This window comes from Pseudonaja textilis, chromosome Z (assembly GCF_049901715.1).
Source record: "Pseudonaja textilis isolate UNSWEBS1 chromosome Z, rPseTex1.2, whole genome shotgun sequence".
Classification (NCBI taxonomy): domain Eukaryota; kingdom Metazoa; phylum Chordata; class Lepidosauria; order Squamata; family Elapidae; genus Pseudonaja; species Pseudonaja textilis.
The window spans coordinates 106545828-106567789 of record NC_142008.1 but is presented as its reverse complement, the minus strand read 5'-3'; the positions used below and the strand labels follow the sequence as shown (position 1 = coordinate 106567789).

Sequence of the window (21962 nt, the reverse complement as noted above, 5' to 3'; positions counted from 1 at the left end):
GCTGAAGCCCAGCTTCAAGGAACTTCTCTATAGCAGACACGCACATATTATTAGAGATAAGTTTTTTGAAGATGGGCTCCTGCACGAGCTTGGATGACAAAGCCTCTTGTTCCATTGACTGACCCAGATTGGATCCTGCAACATTATCCTGGGACATGTTGTATATTTGCCTTCATTGATAAAGAATCTAATTGGGATTGTATTTAAGCCTGATATATTTCACATCCCTGAGATATCATGCAGCTGAAGATTTTACAGGTGTAATACCAAACAATATTTGCAATATCTTTGCATATTAGAAGAAAACAAATTCCTATTTGAACTTCAAGTTTAAGCAAGATTGTAATTATCTGATTAGATAAAATGATAAAGTATTGCACTATATTATATTCTTCTCCTGCAGAAATGCTTACTTAATAAAGGATGTCAGTACTGAAGAACTATCTTGAATGTATAAATATAGCTTTCTTGTTCTGGGAGTCACTATATCATATTCAAAAGCAAGAGTTGTTATGATACTTCTTTCTCTGACAGTTAAAATTTCAACAATGCCAAACAGAACCATCTTCATGGATTTCTTGATTATGGGATTTTTTGAGCAATGAGAGTTCCAGCTTTTGCACTTTGTGCTCTTCCTCTTGATGTATCTGGCTATCCTTATAGGAAATCTTCTCCTCATTATTCTATTAGTAGTGAGCAACCATCTTCAGACACCAATGTATTTCTTTTTGGTCACTTTAGCAATTGTTGATCTGGGATCCACGACTGTCACTATTCCCAGATCAATAGTCAGTGCCCTGATGAAAGCAAGAAGGATTTCATATTCAGAATGTCTTGCACAAATGTTTTTCTTTCTTTTCTTCCTGTCATCAGACCTTTTCGTTCTCACGGCTATGGCCTATGGACAGATATGTGGCTATCTGCTATCCTTTACATTACATGTCTATGATGTTGAGGTGGTATTCAGCAGGTTCTGACCAGTTCTGAAGAACCAGTAGTGGAAATTTTGAGTAGTTTGGAGAACTGGCAAATACCACCTCTGACTGGAGATTTTACAGTATCCTTCCCCTGCCACGGCCACCAAGCCATGCCCACACAACCGGTAGTAAAATTTTTTGAATCCCACCATTGCTATGATGCAATGGAGAAACTGCTTCCAGATGGCTGGGGTTGCATCGGGGTGGGATTCTACCAGTTCCCTCTGGTTCTATAGAACCATATGTTATGATTCTGCTCAGTTCGGAGAACTGGAAAATCATTCCCTTGGCTGGTCCCGCGCCTTCCCCTCCTGGCCACTTGCCTCTGATGAAGCTGAAGATATGTTTCTGGAGCTGTCGGACTTTAAGCCTGGAACAAGAATGCCTTCCTCTCCTCCCCCATGCCATCCCATTTGGAAGATATTGAGTTTTGCTCTTGCTGACGATGTCCTCCAAGCTTCCTAAATGAGGTAGATCGAGTGGGAAGTGGCTGGTTTGTGTGTGTGTGAATTTAAGCCTCCTTCCTATAAAATCCATTCAGAAAACAAAGAAGCAGATATGGTTCAATTCTGTTTCAGCCCAGATTGCTGGGAGAGAAAGTAGTTTAAAAGTATTATTTAATTGACTAATTCATTGGCTTCCCGGCACTTCTTGTAGTACTGAGCTTGCCTTTTAAAATCCAGCGCTGAAACCCAAGAGTGCTGGATTTCAAAATAAAAGCCAAGGAGCTCAGTGCTACAAGGAGAAGTTCCCGGAAACGTTGGAGCTGAACCGGGTTTCAAAGAATTTTAAAGTAGCCTGGAGCAAGTATCCCTTGCGTGGGGACTTTAATATCTTTAAAGCTGTGCCCTTGTGATGAAGGGGAAGTTTATATTACATTTTATAGATTAATCCACCAGTAGAAAACAGGTAACATCCATTTGAGGTCAATCCATGCATTTAGTGAGGAGGAGGAGGAGGAGTAAGAGGCAATATTAAATCAGAACCTTGGTACAAGGAGCAATCCAGTAGAAGTGCCTTGATGGTTCTGTCCAAGCAGAGACAGGAGTGTGGTAAGTATGGAATCTTACTAAATCGATTCATACAGAGATACAATCCTCAGTATCTTTAAAGTTGGCAATTCTTTCATGTTACTGACTTGGGAATAATCAAATGATCAGGTCTCATGATGCCTGAGGAATTCTGGGAATTGAAGTTCACATGTCTTAAAGTTGCTAAGCTTGAAAAACATCAGAAGTACAACTTCTTGTAAGCCTGGGTTATTTTCCTGCGTTTTGGGAATAAGGAAATTATCCTATGTACTTGATGCAGAGATGCAGCTGAAATTTAGTTAGATGCTAATTGGAAGGTTAAAGCAGCAGATACAGATAGTCTTTGACTTACAACTATTTATTTAGCCTCCATTTAAAGTTACAACAACACTGAAAAAAAGTGAGTTATCTTCCCTCCCCCCTAGGGACGGTCATACAGAGAGCGATGGAGGGAGAGCAAGAGAGAGACAGGAGACAGAGAGAAAGGGTGGGGAGACAAGAAACACAGAGAGAGAGAGAGAGAGAGAGAGAGAAAGAGAGGGAGAGGGAAAGAGAGACAAGAGACACAGAAAAAGAGAGAGGGAAAGAGAGAAACAAGAGATACATACAGATAGAGAGAAAGAAAGAGGGAGGGAGGGAAAGAGAGAGAAGACACACACACAGAGAAGACAGAGAAAGACAGACAGTGAGGGAGAGAGAGAGAGAGAGAGAAGAGACAGATGAGAGAGAGAGAAAGAAAAAGGGAGAAAGAAAAAAGAGATGAGAAAGAGGGAGAAAGAAAGAGAGAGAGATATGTTTAAAAGAAAATAGAAAATGGCTCTTTGAGTGTTTAAGGTTGCAGACCCCAGGTTAGGCAAACACATTAAGTGAACCTTGTGGTCATTAAGCAAACACTGTGGTTGTTAAACAAGTCCATTTTCCCCAATGGGCTTTTTAACTGGAAACCAGAAGGAATTGTTGGAAACTGGCAAAAAACATAGAAAATCTCAGTCACAAGACTGTGTGGGATGTTGTAACTGATCAAAGTGTGTGTGTGTGTGTGTGTGTGTGTGTGTGTTTATGGCTGTCAAAACACCAAAAACATGGGAGGTCAGTCATAAATTAGAACATTTGCTAAGCAAGTGGCCATTAAGCGAGGACCACTTATATTTGGTTTGCTAGTCACATGGCCACCTAGCCACACCTACCCCAGTCACATGACCAACAAGCCACACCCAGCCAGTCACATGTCCACAAAACTATGCCCAGTCAGCAAGCCACACCCAGCCAGTCACATGACCACCAAGACACACCCACAAATTAGGCCATACCCACAGAACCCTTTGTTAAGAAATCTGAATCCCATCCCTGGGTTTCATGGATACTAACTAGCCTTTCTTAATGCTACCATGCATACAGGAACCCTTTTCTTCATTGCCTTTCTGTTCCACAGTCATCCATTAGTTCTTCTGTGAAATCAAATACCTCATGAAGATTTCCTGCTTCAATCCCAAATTCAGTGAAATCAGGATTCTTCTCTTTGGTACTTTGGTTGGGGTTGCTTGTTTTATGGTAATTATCATGTCCTACATTAAAATATTTAAGAAAATATTTGTTTTATGTTAATTATCATATCCTATGTAAAAATCTTTAAGACACTACTAAGCATGTCCTCAATGGCCAGCAGACAAAGGTCTTTTTTACCTGCATTCCCCATCTCTTTTTTGTTTGCTCATTCCTGCGTACAAGTATATTTTCCTATTTCATATCAAATTCTGGGTCTTTTTACAATTGGGATGAGATACTTGCAATGATCTGTGATCCCTCCAATGATGAACCCTGTAATCGATAGCATGAAGAATAAGGATATCAAAGCTGCTTATAGAAGTTGTTTAATCAAAGAATTAGAAATCAAATTACAAAATTTTGCTAAAAAACTACTTAGTATTTTTGCTTAATATTATTTCATATTCAATGCGGAGATTTGTTAAATTGATTTCTTCTTTTTGACAGCTAAAATTTCAACAATGCCAAACAGAACCATTATCATGGATTTCTTGCTTATGGGATTTTCTGAACAACGGGAGTTCCAGCTTTTGCATTTTGTGGTCTTCTTCATGATGTATCTGGTTATACTGATAGGAAATGTTCTCCTCATCGTTCTCGTAGTAATGAACAACCATCTTCAGACGCCAATGTACTTCTTTCTGGTCAATTTAGCAATTGTTGATCTGGGATCCACCACTGTCACTATTCCGAGATCAATAGTCAGTGCCCTCATGAATGCAAGAAGGATTTCAAATTCTGAATGTGCTGCACAAATGTTTTTCTTTCTTTTTTTCCTGTCATCAGACCTTTTCCTTCTTACGGCTATGGCTTATGACAGATATGTGGCTATCTGCCATCCTTTACATTATATGTCTATGATGCAGTGGAGAAACTGCATCCAGATGGCAGGGGGCGCATGGATGGTAGGCTTTCTTAATGCTGCCATGCATACAGGAAGTCTTTTTTCATTGCCTTTCTGTTCCAAAGTTATTCATCAGTTCTTCTGTGAAATCCCACACCTCATGAAAATTTCCTGCTTTGATTCCAAATTCAATGAAAAGTGGGTACTTCTTTTTAGTGCTTTTTTTGGTGTTGTTTGTTTTATGTTAATTATCATATCATATGTAAAAATCTTTAACACACTATTAAGCATGTCCTCAATGGCTGGTAGACAAAAGGCCTTATCTACTTGCATTCCCCATCTCCTTGTTGTCTGCTTATTATGTGGTACAGGTGTATTTTCCCATTTCATACCAAATTCTGGATCTTCTTATGAATGGGATGAAGTCCTTGCAGTAATCTACTCTGTGATCCCTCCAATGATGAACCCTGTAATCTATAGCATGAGGAATAAGGATATCAAAGCTGCTTTATGGAAACTATTTAATCAAAGGATTACAAATTAAAATACAAAACCTGCTTAATTTGAATTTTTAAGCAACTTTTGCTTATGAATTCAAAAATATCTCACATTGTATTAACCTAAGAATAATATCTCTATTATCATTTATGCCTTGTGAACTACAATTTACTTATTTGGATGCAATGGTCATTTCAGAGAATCACACACATACACTTGTGTAAAATGGTTGAAAAGCTGCAATTACTTGTTGTAACCTTTAGCAAAATATAAATTAGATCTTACATCCATGTTTTAGCATTAATATATTTATTATACTATATATTGGGATAAGAAACTTATCAATGGAAAATATTCTTAAGTCTTCTCTTGCCCAAATAATTTGTCATAAAATCTATATTTTGCTTTTATTTTCTTTCTTAAATATAGCCGCCTTGAAATCAGACTCAGAATGTTCTGAGAAATGTTTTTTACTGGTGTCAGTTTTTGTGTAGAGGTGCTCTGTTTTATCACATGTAGAAGTTATTGAGACCAGGCTAATAGATGATAAACAAATCTTTGCTCCTGTGAAGTTCTGAGTGAGACAATGGGATTTTTTTTTTACTCTGCATTTATCACATTGGTGCATTCTGATTTTGCTGATTAATAACTCCTTCATCCAACATATCTGTCTACAAGCAAGTGAAGGTCACTAACTGAAAACAGGGAGCATGTCAAGATTAGATGTAAGAATAAACTTTGTCAATGTGTTGCAGGTAGCATAACAATCTATTTTTTTTTGTTTATTGTTGTTCTCTGCTAGCAATTATTCTATTTCTCAAGCTCTAAAAAAAGACACACATTAGAAGAAGGCATTACTTGTTGATACTGAAGTAACATGTGCCACTGTAGATTCAATCTGCACATAAATAGTAAACAATTAGAAATCTTTGAAGCTGATTTATCTATCTATCTATCTATCTATCTATCTATCTATCTATCTATCTATCTATCTATCTATCTATCTATCGTATGGCAAATTCATGGACTTATAGTGGTTCAAATGTTACTGTTCAGATTACCCAGCCGTTCAAGGACAGGGTGCTTTATGTTGAAAAAAATCCAAGCTTTTGATTTTCAAATCCAAAATTTGAAGCTGGTATTTACCAAAGATGGCAACGTATGTTGGAATGAGAAAACCCTTAACCATCATAACCTGCACATTCTTCTCTGAGAACATTCTGTCTCTAATCTTGGATGGTGTGGCATGTCTCCATTCAAGACTGGTGCACAACCTGATAGTTACTTTAAACTCATAGGTCCTGCTCAAGAATAGATGGCCGCAGTGGCCAAGAAGCCTTTGAATAAATTTATTTAATGTACTACTTTTATCTGTTCTTGGAACAGGAGATTCCGCCAGATGGCCACTCATGCCCTAGTCACCTCATGAATGGATAATTGCACTATGCAATATATGAAGCTACCTTTGACGACAACTCTTAAGCTATGGCTAAGCTATAAATATGTCAGTGCAGTTAGTGATGGGCATGTCACATTCCGTCTATGCGATTTCACTGTATTCAAGCTGCAATGGCTACTAGTTCTATTCAACATGCAATTCAAGATTCTGGTTATCACCAATGAAGACCTTCATGCATAGGGCCTGTCTACTTGTAGGGTTGCCTTTCCTAATTGTTTCTGATTGTCAGGTAACATCAGACAAAATGAGCATACCTCAAGTCATTTATTGGAACCAAATAACTGAGGCTTCTCTGTACAGCTCCTGCATTTGGAATAGTTCCCCATCCCACCTCCCATACTTCTATATACTTTTAGTTGATGATATTCAGAAAATTATTGAAATTGTGACTATTCTCTTAGGTTGTCAGCAAGACTAGCAATTGAGCCCTTATTGAATGTTTTTTGTTTTGGAGAGTTTGTCTTCTGGATGATTATGATTCATTTTTTTAAATTACTTTTTTTAATGTAAGCCACTCAGAGCCATTTGGGATCTTGTCTCCAAATGAATGATTTTCTCTTATGTTTCTCTGAAAGAACACAACTGGGGTATTTTCTTATATTCATGGCTATTGTCAGAGGAAAAGATGGAGGCCATGGGCAATGAATTATTCCAGTTTTAGCCACTTGTAATCTTATTTAGAATAGGAGGATCTGATGATTCATGTTCTCATCAGGATAGATTACTGAAATGTGCTATAGATGGGCATAGCATTGAACAATACTTGAAAACTACTTGCAGAAGAAAGCAGCAGCTCAAATGCTGCATTTACCCTGTACATTTATTCATTTATTTGGTCAATTTATATTCAGTAGTTGTCTTCTTAACATACAGTTTATGGTAATATACAGTTCATAAAATATGAAAATATAGTAAATAAATAACAGTTATACTAGAAGTCATTCAATAATAAACCCATACTATTCTGGACAAATTTGGAAGACCACCATACAGGGTTCTGAATGTCTAGGGGTAGAACCAGTGGTGGGATTCAGCCAGTTCACACCAGTTCGGGAGAACAAGTTGTTAATTTTCTGAGCAGTTTGATGAACTAGTTTTTGGAAGAAATCATTAGGGCAGAGAACCAGCTGTTAAATTATTTGAATCCCACCACTGGGTAGGACCAAGTCTTCAAGGGTTTACAAAATATAGATTTAACTTTGAAAATTACTCAGAAAGTACATTTGTAAAGAAGGCAGATGTGAATGATTATAGCCGTATGATATCTATAGTGTGGTGAGTGATAGATTTTGGATAAGTTTCTAGATACAAATCAAAAAAGTGGTTTTAAATGTTAAGGTCCTATATGCTGGCTTCTAGGTATGTAAAGAACAATATTTTCACATAGGTATCCAATCATTTGTTTAGTACACTTGCCCTAATTGGTAGTATTGAGAATCCCTCTATGTGAAAAGTGGAGGATTAGAGGTAATGTTTCTTGGCAGTAGCTAGCCTCTTGCAGAATAACTTCCATATGGAAGTCTGATTGGCATCAACTTGGGGCCTTTAGGTACACTGATTATATTTATCTGATTTTATTGTTTCTTATTTGGCTTATAAGTTATCTTATGTTTTATTATTTCCCACTCCTTTCAGTTTCAGTTTGGAGACTTTTCCATGCACACTGAATCACAAGTTTAGGTAGCTTTTCAGGGACCCAAATAAATAGGCCAAGTCTAAGCTTGAATGCAAGTTTTCCAGGATATTGTGGTTCTATTGGACATAGGTTTAAGTATATTTTATTTATTTATTTGAGAAAAACTTACATTATAACAGAAACAAGTATAAACATAAGTTTAAATACAAGATGTAGGAATTAATAATTGGGGACAATAGGACAGGGATGGTAGGCATGATTGTGCGCTTATGCCCGCCCCTTAGCGACCTTGTAGGAATGGGGTAAGGTCAATAGAGGTTAGTTTGAGGGTAAAGGAGTGGGTGTTTGAGCAGGTGACAACAGAAGCAGGTAGTGAGTTCCAGACATTGACCACTCTGTTGCTGAAATCGTACTTCCTGCAATCAAGTTTGGAGTGGTTTACATTAAGTTTATATCTGTTGTGTGCTCTTGTGTTGTTGTTGTTAAAGCTGAAATATTCATTAACTGGTAAGATGTTGTAACATATGATTTTATGTACTATGCTTAAGTCCAATGTTAGTCAGCGTAGTTCAAGGTTGTCTAAGCTTAGAATCTCAAGTCCAGTGCTGTAGGATATTCTGTTGTGAACAGAGGAATGTAGTACTGTTCTGATAAAATACTTCTGGACTCGCTCAATTGTATTTATGTCTAATATACAGTGTAGATTCCAGACAGTAGAGCTGAATTCAAGTATTGGTCTAGCAAAGGTTTTGAATGCCCTAGTTTACAAAACAGTATTACCAGAGGAGAAGCTTTGTAAAATTAAATTTACAACTCTTAAAGCCTTTTTGGCAATACTGTTGCACTGAGCTTTGGCACTTAGATTATTCAATATGAGAACTCCAAGGTCCTTGACAAAGTTAGGGTCATCAACAAGGTCATATCCGCCTAGCTTTTATTTGGTATATAGATTTTTTTTTTAACCAATGTGTAGGACAGAGCATTTGTTGGTAGAGATTTGGAGTTGCCAATTGTTAGACCATTCAGACACATAATCAAGGTCTTTTTGAAGGATGGTAGCATGGACGGTTGTGTTGAATAGTTTTACATCATCAGTGAAGAGGACACAGTTGCTAATAAGGTGATCACAAAGGTCATTTATATAGAGTGTAAAGAGTATAAAGATCCTAGAATTCTCCCTTGTGGGACACCGCTGGTAACTGGTACAGGGTTTGATAGGGCATTTCCTATTTTTACTATTTGTTGCCTGTCTGACAAGAAGGCAGTAATCTACTTGTGAAGGGGTCCGGAAATGCCATAAAAAATTATTTTAATAGTAGTTTGTCATGTACCACTGACTCAAATGCTTTGGAGAAGTCAATGTAAATCCCATATAAATCAATCTGAATCCATCTGTTTTCCTGGATTGATACATTTCACCCCATGGGAATGAAACGTACCTCTCTGGGAATGTAAAAACCTCCATTCCACACTTTTGAAGTATGCTGTTAATAGCCTCCTTGTGGTCAATTGTGATCAATTAGATGGACAATAGGAGAAGAGATAGGGAGAGATTTGTCTTTTACAGGAAAGATGTAAATCTAAGTTAGAGAGTTTTACATTGCAGTTGCTCCACTTCTAAGAAACTTAAAAGTACATGGCATTTTTCTGTATTTTGTAGAATTTTCCTCCCATGTCTCTTGTGATGTGCTAGGAACTTCTTCCCAGATCTTTAACTTTGATCAAAGAATAAAAGTCTGTTTTGTTTAATTTGCAAGCCTCCATTTAAGTCTTTGTTTTGGTTCATTTTTGGCTTAAGCGTGCTGCCAGACCTTACAGTGCCTCTAACAGAGAAGAAAATTGGCAGAGGAGTTTATTAGGACAAGGCTGCCATGCAGAGGAACACAAAGATAGTCCTTCACTTATGATCACAATTGAGCTCAAAATTTTGGTTGCTAAGCAAGAGCGTTCTTAAGTGAGTTTCACCATATTTGCTCATTCCATGACATCTCCTAGGTTCTTACAGTCATATGCAGGTTAGGGAAGTAAATCTGAAAGTGTGTACAATGCTCTAATGTACAGAAATTATAGTTAAATGTGTGGTAGAAAGTGGACTCAGTTTCCAGATGCAGTGAGGTTGAATGTATGTAGTTTTAGAAGAGCTCTATGTGTGGTTGTGTGTGTGTGTGTACACATACACACCATATATATAGTATAGTGTATCTTTTTGTGTGCCTATACACACACTATACAATGTAATATGTATATACACATATGGCATATATACATAGCATTAAATAGTGTATTTTGGATGTTCAGTAGTAGTAAATAAATAGAGAGGGAAATTGTATTTCTGAGGTGAGGAGAGGCCAGGCAAGGCACCCCTTGATGTGAGTGCTGTCAAGTTGGCCACTCCCACTGAGTCACATGACCACCCAGCACACCCACCCAGCCACATGACCACCAAGCCATGCCCACCAAATAACCCATGCCCACAGAACTGGTAGTAAATTTTTTTGAATCCCACCACTGATCAGTAGATATCTCTTATCCTCAGACATCAGTATGACATCATAATGGGTAATGCTTTGTTTCCATGTAGACTGAATCCTCACAAAATAGGTCAAGCTTATGTAGGCTCAGGGGCCCAAGTCAGTAAACTTGCATTCAATCTTTGACTACATTTTCCATGATATTGCAATTCAACTGGACATAGTACTAGGGATAATCAAAATGTTGATAAGAATCTGATTATGATAAGAGTCACAATTTTATGAAGTACATTTCCATTTCATTTCTATATTTTACAATACAAATTTCTGAACGGGGACATTGATTTACAGTTTTCTCATTTTTGCTTACATTCTTGCATTATAACAATTATTTCCATGTATTACATTAATTTAGATTCTAAACATAGGAGTTTACGGAAGGAAAAACTTCCACTTTGGACTATAGTGCTACTATCGGTAATATTTTGTACCCCTAGTGTATTTTCCTCAAGTTGAAAGAAAACATCACGTCCTTGCAGTGTCTGGGAGAATTGCATCTGTCACCACTATAATTGTAATTGTGCAATCAATCCATCACGTACAGAGGTCATTAAAGTTGTTCCCTGTGGAACTAGTTAGCAAATGTTGAGGAGGAAGCCATGTTTAAATCCCACCAAATCTGTAGCATGTAACCATTGCATTGCATATATGGTAGCTGGAGAATGAGAATTGAAGGATAGTATGTTACTGAGAAACATAGTGTTTTTTCTCTTTGTAATTTTTTAAAATTCACTTCTCTTTTGGAATAAGAACAATAATCTCTGGATGCTGATTAAGGATTCATTTCTATCATGTAACTCTCATATTCATTTGTGTTCTTCACTAGGTTTTTCTCCATCAATCTGCATCCTGCTTGAACTAGAGTTGTGCTGCAAATCTGCCACAAATGATTTTGAGAGGCTTGTGGAACGTGAAAGAAATACAAACAAAAAGAAGAAAAAAGAAGTGGATACTGAATGCTAGTGTGGTTGTTTTCATTATCAATTTAAAAAGATCAGTGGGAAAAAGTAAGTTTTTAAAATTTAAATTTCTAAAGACTATTCAAGAAAGGTTCAATGGGCACTTTTTCAAAAACTTCTTATGCCTTTTAACCAAGGTTGTCATTGCTGCTGCTGTTGTATTCATGGTTTTTATAAAAAATAGACTAAAAACTGGAAGGAGATATGTAACACTTTAAATGATACAATTGCAGGGCAAATTTTGTGCTAAATAACTAATATATCAAGTATAGAGGTTTCTATTGAACAATTGTATATATATTAGTTATCTAGATTCAGGCTTCTTCAATAGCATTCTATTGTCTACACAAGGTCTGCACAAACAATATGGTAGTTCTTATATTCTATTCCAGATAGAGAATTCAATTAAATCTGCAATCAAACCTGACTTATCTCACATCCTTGGATATATCTCAATCTCATAGCTGCAGGTTTGGAAGAGGGGGTGTAAGTATGAATAATATTTGTAATGTCTCTAAAATATTTAGGCCTATCTCTAAAATTTCAAAGGTATGCAAAATCAGTATTTCCCGGTGATATGAAAAAATCTATGTTACATTAATGTTTGATAATCATTGCCACACTATGCTCTCCCTCTATGATTTTTTTTCTTTAATGAAAGGAAGTTGACACTGCAGAACTGCCTTTTCAGTTCTAGATCTGGCCTTTTATGTCACAGAAGTTATTATATTATGATGAATATAAAATGGTTGGGCTGTTTTGTGTCATTATATGAGATCATGTTTTCATATAAGCAGCTTATTTGGTCTTTCTTTTCAGTTTAAAGTTCATTGAAATCCGTAACAGGACATAGTGGCCCCTCCATTAGAGATAAAGAATATAGCAGGATCCAATCTGAGTCAGTCACTGGGACCAGAGGTTTTGTCTCCCAAGCTTTTGGACTTGTGCTGAAGCCCAGCTTCAAGGAACTTCTCTATAGCAGACACACACATATTATTAGAGATAAGTTTTTTGAAGAAGGGTTCCTGCATGAATCTGAAAGCTTGGATAACAAAAACTTTTATTCCATTGACTGACCAAGATTGGATCCAGCAACATTATCCTGGGACATGTTGTATATTGGCCTTCATTGATGAATCTAATTCAGGTTGCAATTAAGCCTGATGTACTTCACATCCCTGAGATATCATGGAGGTGAAGATTTTACAGGGTGTAATACCAAACAATAGTTGCAATGTCTCTGTATATTAGAAGAAAAAAAATCCTATTTGAACTCCCAAGTTTAAGCAAAATTGTAATTATCTGATTAGATAAAATGATAAAGTATTGCACTGTATTATATTCTTCTCCTGCAGAAATAGTTCCTTAATAAAGGATGTCAGTACTGAAGAACTATCTTGAATGTAAATAATATAGCTTTCTTGTTATGGGAGTCACTTTCTTGTTATGGGAGTCACTTTATCAAAATTAAAACAAAGGCAGTTGGAAACTATTGTTCTATAAAATGGAATCATATTCAAAAGCAAGAGTTGTTATATTGATACTTCTTTCTCTGACAGTTAAAATTTCAACAATGCCAAACAGAACCATCATCATGGATTTCTTGCTTATGGGATTTTCTGAGCAAGGGGAGTTCCAACTTTTGCACATTGTGGTCTTTCTCATGATGTATCTGGTCATATTGATAGGAAATCTTCTCATTATCATTCTAGTAGTAATGAGCAACCATCTTCAGACACCAATGTATTTCTTTCTGGTCAATTTAGCGATTGTTGATCTGGGATCCACCACTGTCACTATTCCCAGATCAATAGTCAGTGCCCTCATGAATGCAAGAAGGATTTCATATTCAGAATGTCTTGCACAAATGTTTTTCTTTCTTTTCTTCGTGTCATCAGACCTTTTTCTTCTCACGGCTATGGCCTATGACAGATATGTGGCTATCTGCTATCCTTTACATTACATGTCTATGATGCAATGGAGAAGCTGCTTCCAGATGGCAGGGGCTGCATGGGTGCTAGGTTTTCTTAATGCTACCATGCATGCAGGAACCCTTTTTTCATTGCCTTTCTGTTCTACAATCATCCATCAGTTCTTCTGTGAAATCCCACACCTCATGAAGATTTCCTGCTTCGATCCCAAATTCAATGAAATCAGGATTCTTCTCTTTAGTACTATGGTTGGTGTTGTTTGTTTTATGTTAATTATCATGTCCTATGTGAAAATATTTAAGACAGTATTGAACATGTCCTCAATGGCCAGCAGACAAAAGGTCTTCTCTACCTGCATTCCCCATCTTTTTGTTGTTTGCTTATTCCTGGGTACAAGTATATTTTCCTATTTCATATCAAATTCTGGGTCTTTTTACAATTGGGATGAGATATTTGCAGTGATCTACTCTGTGATCCCTCCAATGATGAACCCTGTAATCTATAGCATGAGGAATAAGGATATCAAAGCTGCTTTATGGAAATTGTTTAATCAAAGAATTAGAAATCAAATTACAAAACTTTGCTGAAAAGCTACATATCTTTTGCTTAATATTATTTTGTTAAATAAACCCACAGATTTTGTTGTCCTAAAAGCTAATACCTTTGTTATCTTATAAGCCTTGTGAACCACAATTTATTTAATTGGACGTGTGGTACAAAGAATCACATGCATAATCTTTATGAAATGATTAAAAAACTGGAATTACCTGTAGTAACCTTAAACAAAGTAGAAAATAGATGTAACATCCAATTTTTAATATTAATATGCTGATGACACTATGAGAGAAGAAATGTGGCTGTCTGTATAATCAATGAAAGCTAAATTTAATTTTACCCAGCTTTTAGATAATAAAATCTATTTTTCTCTCATATTTTTCTTAAGGGTTAGGATAAGGATAGCAATGTTGAAATGAGGCTGATTGCTCTGGGAAATAACAGAAAAATAGCATTGGAAGGAACTATATCATTCTTGACAAATGGCTGTCTAGTCTCTTCTTAAAAGCCTCCAGTGATGGAACAACCACAACTTTTGAAGGCAAACTGTTGCACTGGTTAATTGTTCTCATTGTTAGGAAATTTCTCCTTTGTTCTAGGTTGTTTCTTTCTTTGATTATATTTTATTCATATTTTCTTTTCTTGCATTTTGGTGCTTTGAAAAATAGGTTGACTTCTTCATCTTTGTGACTTTGTGTAGTCCTCAATGGAACTACATCTACATGGAGGAAAGTGTGCACTAGGGTACCACAAGGCTCTGTTTTAGGCCCAGTGTTCTTCAATGTGTTCCTCAATGATTTGGATGAGGGGATGGATGGGAAACTTATCAAATTTGCAGATGACACCAAGCTGGCAGGAATAGCCAACACTCCAGAAGATAGGCTTAAGATATAGAAGGATCTTGACACACTTGAACATAGGGCACTGTCTAACAAAATCAAATTCAATGGTGAAAAAAGCAAGGTTCTATATTTAGGCAAAACCCCCAAATGTACAGGTACAGTAAAGGTGGTACCTCACTCAATAGTAGTAACTGCGACAAGGATCTTGTCCTAGTCGACAATCATTTAAATATAAGTCAGCAGTGTGCAGATGATTTCTGTAGTCTGCAATTTTTCTGGAAATAAAAACAAAACAAAACAAGAAAGTCAAGTTGCCCCTTGAAAAAGCACCTTTGGGACAAGCATGACTGAGAATGTCCACAGACTTTTTAGCTATGCACTTTGGGATGAACATCCTTCGAATGGTGTGGGACTATGAATAGGTTTCAGAAAAATTGCAGACTACAGGAACCATTTGCACTTCAGTTTGAGATGCAGACAACATAGGCTTATCCCCAACAGTCTGTGCCTGTCTTCAACAGGGAAGGGACACAGGGCAAAAAACATCTTGCAGCCAAGAAGGCTCCATACTCATTTTCACTACACAGGAGACCCTGAAAAGACAGATAAACCTCCTAATGGCCTAAATGAATTTCTAAAAAAATGCAAATGCCAGCTATCTGCAAGGAATGTAATCCTATTCTCCACCATCCAGTCAAAGCTGAAGAAGCTTCTTGGATGAGAATCAAAACTTCTTCAAAGAAAAAAGAAGAAAGTCCAGTTGCCTCTTGAAAAAGCACCTTTGGGACAACTGTGTCCTGAATGACTGAGAATCTCCATAGACTTTTAGATTGTAACCTTGCAATACCTTAATATGCTGAGTCATTTCTGATAGATTTCTGGATACAAATCAAGATACGGTATATGGATTGCCTGCTCATTATAATTATAATACTGTATATTCTTTTATGTATCAATATATATTATACTATTTTCCCAATTTGTACTTATTTCTTTATTTTCATGTTTGTTGGGGTTTTTCTATAATCATCTTATTATCTTTAAACAAAGCTAATCTCTCTTTATTATTTTTTATCATTTTCTCCAAAAATATATGTAGGCATCAGTAACATTTCTTCATACAATATACTTATTAACCCCTGTTAAGTCACTAATGTTTTAATATTATAAATATCAGTGTTCCACCACATTTTCAATATCTCAGTTTTATGTAAACACTAATATAATCAATTGTTAATCAGATTTAATCAATCCCAAAATTATATCTAAATCCCCTGAATTTATAATCCTTGAAAACTATATATTCCATTATATTTTTGTACCCTGTTAATCATACCCTGTTAAATATACCTAGTCCTAATCTTCACCTCCTAGTCTCAATATATTTATGGTTATAATAAATGCTATTATATATCTATATATGTGCTACTATTTTGCCAATTTAAACTTTTCACTTATTTCTATTGATTTTTAATATAATTGCTGTAATGCAAAATATTATGTTATCTATCCATCATCTTTCAGTCTTTTTAGAAGTTCATCATTTATTTTTTCATGATACTTTTATATTTCTTTCTTGAAATCCTATATGTCTTTCTAGCATTTTTACCCAAACTGATCGTTTCTTCTGCCTTACCTTTTATTGCCTTCTGCTGCATTTTTTGAATATCCATCCATCTGTAACCCTTTCATTACTTTTGGAAAGTTTTCCTTTTTTTCTCTACTCTATTATAAGCTCTTAAGGTATTATTTATTTGATTTTTAGTATTTATTGTTACTGTCTTTTCAGTGTTTTATCTGCTTGTAACTTGTTTTTATCTTCTTGCAGTTTATTTTGCTTTGTCTCCTCCATGCCTTCTTCTAATTTCTCATCTACTGTATATTATATTCATCTTTTACCACCATTTGTTGAGGGCCTTCTACTTTCATGTTTTTTATTTGGGTTAAATCTCTAAGGTAACAGTTGAAAGTTATTTCATCCAGTTTCACTGCTCTGTCCATGCACCACTCCAGCTCAAGATCTTAGTGTCCTGGTTGTCCCAGCTTGTGACAGACCAAAATGACCATCATCCCTGCTGCCATTTGGGAGAGCTTTCTTTGCATCATTGAGGAAATTGTGATTTCCCCTCAATTGATGAAGCACCTCTCCTTTCTTCACCACCCATCCAGGATGGTTTAACCCCATAGGATCTGTTAGCAATCAGTTGCTGGCTGTATTTCATGGAGCCAGGTGGAGCTCTGCTATTTTTCAGCTGTTTTCACTATGATGTCAACTGGAAGTCCCCTGTAGTGTGTTGTTTTCATGTAGACTGAAACCCAACAAGGTATCCAGAAAAGCCAAACTGAGGCAGACCTTCAGGGACCCAAATGAGTGAGCCAAGTCTTAGATTGAATGTAAGTTTTTCAATATTGATAGGATTCTAGATTATGTAACTGTTCTGTCTCATCTTTCTTCTTTCCAAAAAGATGAAAGAGTACAAACTCACACAAACACAGGCAGGCAGGCTGGCTTGGACTTAACAGAGTTAATTCTTTGGAACTGATAATGTCCTTGGCATTCCAACACGCTCTCCCTGCCAAGTCCAAACTGATAATAAGTAAAAAGCTACTTACAGAAAATTACAAGGCAGACCACAAAACTCATTCACAAAGAAAACCTGAAGTAAGATCAAACTTTGTCCCGTACAACGTTCCAGCCAACAACACACCCACTTTTATCCCCTGTGGGGTGTGGCTCAATGACTCAGCTCATTCTCTGACCCTCCCACGCCTCCTACGTTGCTGCCCACGTTTCTCCCTACGACGCTGCTTAGGATCAAGCCAACATTCGTCCTCTTGACTCCCTGTCAGGGGTTGCTCCGATATGCCTTCCTCCTGATTAATCTCAGGCTGTTCCTCTCGGTTGTCTGATGAAACCTGAGGCATTATCAGGGAGGAAGGCATTGCCAGAGAGGAAGGTCCTGGGGAGGAAGGCATTCCCAGTTCCTCCTCCTCATCTTCCAAGTCCTCTTCCTCTAACAGCACAAGCTTGGGAATCGGAGCCACAACATGTAACTGTTTCCATTTTCTGAAGTTTTAGTTCCTATATTTTAGAAAGCAGTTTTCTGAATGGTGATATTGATTCATTCAGTTTCTCATCTTTCTTGCATTATAACAATTGTTTACATTTTATTACTTTAATTTAGATTTTATACATAAGAATTATGGGCAAGGAAGTTTGTATATTGATGTTGGGGACATTAGGCTGCTTTTCCCCTGTTAAGGACTCCTCAATAGTTTTTTGAGTTGTTGGTGGGGTCGGTGTCAACGTAGTCGATAGGGTTGGAGTAGCCTTCCTTCCTGTTTTTAGGGCCATAGTTGTCATGGATGTCATCTCTCTAAGTATTTGTTTTTGTTGATGCACAATTTTAGATATATTATCCCAAATCACCATTCAGTGTTTGGGTCCTGTATTTAAAAGTCTATTTTCGTATTTCAATTTAATATCTCGCTCCACAGTCTTTTCCCCTATATTATAAATAGATATCTACTACAATATTCTAGTCTATGTAATAAGAAAATTGGTCAGCAATAGTACATCAATTAACACTTTAAGGAATTAATCTTAAATGTCTTAAGTAGTCTAAATAATTTATAAATAGTTTATATCAACAGAGTTTATCCCTCTTTGCTATTAATACTTAAAACAGTAATCTCTTAACTCTATAAAAATAGTATACCCCCCTCTTTCTTTCTTTCCCCCCCCCCCCAAATAAGTAAAATTATGTAAGCTATTTAGGAAATACAATAGGGAGGCAGGGGGCAAGATAATAAGAGAAAGGATAAGAGAGAGATTACCACAACTTCAGAAAATCAACAAACAAAAAGCAAGGAAATCATCTTAAGGAGAAAGTAGTGCCAAACTAGTAATATTAAGTAGTACCACGTAATAAAGGAAGCAAGTTGGGTGAGCTAATAGTCCATCTTCCAACTAGAGTGTTCTTTTCAGCATTCCAATCAGCAAATGGTGTAATGTGCTGACTAATCTGCAGCCCCAAAGCCATCTTTCCCAGCCTTCTGTTTGTCTCTGCCTTCTTCCTCTTGCTTCTTCTTCTTTCTTTGCTTTCCAACTTTTAAATCAACATACAAATCTTCCAAAGTCCAATATAATGCTCAGTTTGTCTTCTCCACAATATTAAATAGATGTGATAGTCGTGTTGTACTCAGATCTGAGGGTTCATCAGACTCAATCAATACCAGTATTCTTTCACCTCCGTCGCCTCCCTTTTCTCAAGTAAAGTCAAAAAGAAAGGTCCAAAAGTCAGATGAAGCTCCTCACAAATTCTGGACCTCCGATCTCCTGGTTTTGACAATCTTCCTCTTTCCCCGGAGCTTCCCTTTCACAGGGTAAAATCTGCGCTTTCACTTTTGTGCTTGGGCTTTTCCGCTCTCCATTATAGTTCTTTCATTTTTCCCAGCCGCTTTTCTGGCCGTTTTTCTGCCCGACTTCTGAAAAGTGCTGATCACAACCAGGAAAGAAGATTTTACGCCGCTGTCATTCTTCTGTCATTCTGCTATCTTCAGTCTTCAAAGGATCCAAGTTATAAACCATTTCTCTGTTCCTGTTACTCTCAGCCTCGCAGGCTATCACTGCTTTGCTTATTCACCCAAGTGGCAGACCGGACTTGAAGCCGCCATAGAATGACAGCTTACTCTTCTGCGCCGGGCTCGGGAACTTCCCTCTTCGCTGTCCACTGGCAGTTTCAAAGGTTATCCGGTCATCATGGTGATGAGATATCACTAACGAAATAAAGTGTTTATATTTTTATGGCAATTGTGAAATAATGATAGAAATCACTATTTGTGGAAGTCTGGTTAATCACAGAACTATAATGTAGAGCTATAATCCAGAAATCACTATAACTGTTAGATTACTGTTAAAATAATTTAGGAAAGACATGTTTTGTCTCACTTAATCTACAGTCAAAAGGATGTCTGGTTATAGGTTTTCTGACCATAGTTAGCCCCAAGTTCTAAAATGGAAATGTATGAAAATTATCCATAGATGTTATTAATTTTGTTTTACATCCTAAAATTAACCAGAAAAAACATTTTATCCCATATATACTCCATCAATTTTTCATTGCTAATCTGTGAGTCACATGTATCCAAATTTTCCCATTTTCTGTACTCCATGGCTTATGAATGGCTAGGAATCAGCATCTTTAGATTGCTTGTGATGTAGCCTTGATCAATGATTGAGAGTTCATGCAGAGAACATCTTTCATTCAATGAGACAGTGATTTCAAAAGAGTGAAGCAATGAATAATCCACACTAAATGATGAGAGTGCACAAGCAAAACTTGGTTAGTTCTCTAACAAATAGCACAATATAGCTAAGTTTTCTTTCTCTGTTGGGCCTCAGTGATTTTTTCATTAATTGTTTCATTGCAAAATAATTTTTATTAAAACAAGTAGATAAAAACTAACAAATGAATAGGTAGCAAGCAGGGGAAAGAGAAAAAAGAAAGCAAAGAAAAACCAAAATAAACGAAAAAAGTTTAAGGAAAACAAAAAGGAAAACAGGAAGAGAAGTGATTTTCAATATTTTTCATAGCATTATAAGTACAAATATATATTAACCTTTCTCTCTAGTTGTTTGCATAATCTACAGTCTATACTTTCTATAATCTATCATATCTAAAGATTGTTGCTGTTGTTGTTGTAATAAATAGATGTTGCTCAATGTTCAACTTGTGATTGACTTCCAGAATGATCTGGTTTCAATTTAATCCATTTACTGATCTTCACACAGTTAAGACCACATTCTTTAGATTTCTTTTCTTTTCTGTTTACATTTTTGTTATGTTTGAATTTCTTTTTCTCTTCCTTTCCCTTGTCAGATTATTAAATTTAGATATAGATATGAATCATCAAAACTTGTTTACTCAGTGAGTTAGAGAACATATATTAGAATCATAGAGACTGAAGTTAACAAGGACTTAATCAAAGCAAGCATAGATTGCTAACCACCATAATGCAAAAATAATAGAACATATTTTGTGATGTCTTGATGGAAGCTTTTTCTTTTCACACTTGGGTTGCAGCATAACCATAGAACTTTATTCAAATTGCCTTTAATAGTGCAAATCCATGTTGTGACATAGTGTTAATTCTAAGGAATAGTTGGGATAGATACAGTGGTCTTTAACAGACAGTTTTATTTATTTATTTTATTTATTTGATTTGTCAATCACTTACAAAATAATAGGTATAAGTATATACATAGTTATAAATACATGAAATGGGTACATATAAGAAAAATAAAAGAAACAATAGGACAGGGACGGTAGGCATGTTGGTGCGCTTATGCACGCCCCCTACAGACCTCTTAGGAAAGGTGTGAGGTCAATAGTAGACAGTCTAAGTTTAAAGTTTTTGGGATTTGGGGAAGAAACCACAGAGTCAGGTAGAGTATTCCAGACATTGACTACTCTGTTGCTGAAATCATATTTCTTGCAATCGTTTGGTGCGGTTAACCTTGAGTTTGTATCTATTGTGTGCTCTTCTGTTGTTATGGTTGAAGCTAAAGTATTCATTGACAGGTAGGACATTGCAATGTATGATTTTATATATCATACTTAGATCAGACTGACGTAATTCAAGGTTTTCTAGGTCTAGAATTTCAAGTCTGGTGGCATAAGGTATTCTACAACGAGTAGAGGAGTGGAGAACTCTAGTTGCGAAATATTTCTGGACTTTCTCAATTGTGCTAATATCAGATATGTTTTTTTACAGTTTTTTTTACAGATACAGTTGTTTTAGTTGATGACATATTCTGGAAAACTAAATGATCATGAAAAACTAAGGACATTAATTGAAAACATCAGGTATTGTCTCAATCCTTAATGACATAAACATAAACATCCACTTCATTTTTTGCTGAAATAAAACTACTATTAGTAATATTTTGCATCTCTATGATACATTCCTCTTGTTGAAAAGAAATATCATGTGCTTGCAACGCCTTGGAGAATTGTGTCTGCCACCATTACAGTTGTGATTGTGCAATCATTCAGTTGTATATAGAGTTCTTTAATATTGTGTCTATGTTCCCTATGGGACTAGTTAGCAAATGTTGAAGAGGAAGCCATGTCTGAATCTCACCAAATTTG

The 21962-nt window shown here is 36.3% G+C and overlaps 2 protein-coding genes across 2 annotated transcripts; both read left to right on the top strand.

The window, feature by feature from the left end:
- The first annotated feature begins 4014 nt into the window (after positions 1 to 4014).
- LOC113448566 (olfactory receptor 14A16-like) lies at positions 4015 to 4941 on the top strand. Its single transcript, XM_026719268.1, has one exon. The coding sequence runs from the start codon at positions 4015 to 4017 to the stop codon at positions 4939 to 4941; it is 927 nt and encodes a 308-aa protein (XP_026575053.1).
- Positions 4942 to 13221: 8280 nt separating this feature from the next.
- Positions 13222 to 13998, top strand: LOC148124217 (olfactory receptor 14J1-like). Its single transcript, XM_087915984.1, has one exon. The coding sequence runs from the start codon at positions 13222 to 13224 to the stop codon at positions 13996 to 13998; it is 777 nt and encodes a 258-aa protein (XP_087772110.1).
- The last annotated feature ends 7964 nt before the right edge of the window (positions 13999 to 21962 follow it).